The sequence below is a fragment of the Papaver somniferum genome, chromosome 1, assembly GCF_003573695.1.
Source record: "Papaver somniferum cultivar HN1 chromosome 1, ASM357369v1, whole genome shotgun sequence".
NCBI classification, from domain to species: Eukaryota; Viridiplantae; Streptophyta; class Magnoliopsida; order Ranunculales; family Papaveraceae; genus Papaver; species Papaver somniferum.
In genome coordinates, this window is record NC_039358.1 from 93,841,627 (window position 1) to 93,844,015 (window position 2,389).

General features: G+C 34.3%; 1 protein-coding gene across 1 annotated transcript; it reads right to left on the minus strand.

Annotated features, from left to right (window-relative positions):
- Positions 1-588: 588 nt before the first annotated feature.
- Positions 589-2,086, minus strand: LOC113331371 (N66 matrix protein-like). Its single transcript, XM_026578083.1, has 2 exons — positions 1,889-2,086; positions 589-1,650 (listed from the first exon to the last, which is right to left on the minus strand). Exons 1-2 carry the CDS (start codon positions 1,970-1,972, stop codon positions 883-885), a joined length of 852 nt encoding a protein of 283 aa, XP_026433868.1. The 5' UTR covers positions 1,973-2,086; the 3' UTR covers positions 589-882.
- Between the last annotated feature and the right edge of the window lie 303 nt (positions 2,087-2,389).

Here is a 2,389-nt window from a genome sequence, read left to right on the forward strand (position 1 = left end):
ATTGATTTTTGAGATCGTCCAAGTATTCTTCTTAACAATCAGGTTCACAGACTCTATAGTCTAGACTTTCTGATTGAGAAGAGATAGAGATACAAAAAAACTATATATAGACATACTGTGAAGAATCATTAAGTTGGTTTATTTGCAATTGTGTTAGGTTTTTTCATACAGGCTGCCGAACGAAAAATTTGGTGGTATAGTTGGTATCATCTCCTTTTCAAACATATATACGAGCTCTCATCACTTATCTAACTCCTAGACAAAATAACCACACTATTATATGTATATATTATCCTTATCTATATTGGATATGTGATTGATCGTAATTTGAATCAATTAAGTTTCCACTAAACATAAAAAGTTAAACATTAGAAATTAAATTAAATTTCACAGATTTTTTTTTCTTCAGATGTCCGAACATCCAAATTTTAATATATTTCTAAAAATATAATTTGTTTAATTTTTATTTCTTCTAGCTTTTAGAAAAAGGGATGAATACATCAAAATTTCAATAAATGATTACAATTTGAAAGACATCAATTAAGTAACACGTCTATTTCCATTGTCCCAAAAATGTAAGAATTCCATATAAAAAAACAAAATTTATAACATAAATATATCAAGATGTCGCGAAACAAATAACAACTATTTTTAGGAGAAAAAAAACAAACAACCAAATTCGAACCCTAAAAAAAACAATTGCACGACCCTTCAAGGCACAAACTTGATTGACATCTAACACAACCACTTAAAAGAAATAAAATGAAAATTGTGGTCTTCCAGAAAACTTGTAACCTTTAGTCATTTTGTTTCCCTGTACTCTTACCAGCTTCCTTTTACTCCAAAATAAAAGTTGGGGAGGTAAATGTACTAGTTTGGGCACTAATAGTGATTTCCGTATTTATTTCCACCATCGTAGTTATTATCCGCATACGTATCTGTATCGCTTTTGTTTTTGTCTGTGACGACATTTGAACCACTTCCGTTTTTGTTTGTGGCTACATTCACACCACCATTGTTCCCATTGTCGAGTACATTCACACCATCTTTGTTTTTGTCGGCGAGCACATTCACACCCCCATCGTTCCCGTTGGCGAGTACATTCACACCATCTTTGTTCTTGTCGGAGAGCACATTCACACCATCTTTGTTCTTGTCGGCGAGCACATTCACACCTCCATCATTCCCGTTGGCGAGTACATTCACACCATCTTTGTTCTTGTCGGCAAGCACATTCACACCTCTGTCGTTCCCGTTGGCGAGTACATTCACACCATCTTTGTTCCTGTTTGAAAGCACATTCACACCTCCGTTGTTCCCGTTGGTGAGTACATTCACACCTCCATCGTTCCCGTTGGCGAGTACATTCACACCTCCGTCGTTCCCGTTGGCGAGTACATTCACACCATCTTTGTTCTTGTTTGAAAGCACATTCACACCTCCATCGTTCCCATTGGCGAGTACATTCACACCATCTTTGTTCTTATTTGAAAGCACATTTACTCCATGTTGGTTTTCATCTGCGAGTATATTTATACCATCTTTGTTTCCGTTGGCGAGTATATTTACACCATCTTTATTATTGTTGGAAAGCACATTTATTCCATTTTGGTTGTTTTTCGAGAGCACATCTATACCACCCAATCGCCTCTGTATAATTATTTTCAAAATGAAAAATGTCTATCAAATAAAAATTAGAAAATAAAAGGACAACTTTCATACGGGAATAAAAAAATATGGAAACTGGTGACAGATTGTCAGCAATCTCGGATACCAAAAGGGTGAGCGATGCACGGTATTAATAGAATATATAAATAGTAATAAACCTAACCAACAGAACATATGTTTATGTTCAAAAATCACTATTATAGGTAGATAGAATACGTACCGCGTCGACAATCGAGGAAGACATTATACTGATTAGACCAAGAAAAAAGATCGTAGAGAAAATAATGCCGGTACGGTTTGCCATTTCTAATCCCACTTAATCAACTAACTTGAAATGTGTTAATTCTCTCTCGCTACCAAAGTTTGTCGACCTCCTAAATAAGATCGACTTGCTTTTTAAAGAGAAAGAGAACTTAACTTGATAGATAATGGAAAGTTGATGAGATTTAAATGCGCAACAGAGCTCTATTTATAGCAATGCCTCTTAGATTTCATTGGATAGTGTCTAGTTAGTTCTGTTTCAAGAAAATAAATAATGTTTGGATTAATTAACGTTCTTTTGGATATGAAATCTTCAACTATTCTGTTTTTATTTGAAATTGACCGTCCGGAGATATTTTATCAAATGACCAATAGTAGTGGTGCATTATAATTGATTATTTTAGACGTTTTTGTTTCCAGAAACTCATAGATAGATTTAGTTAACTTTGATAATCCTCTT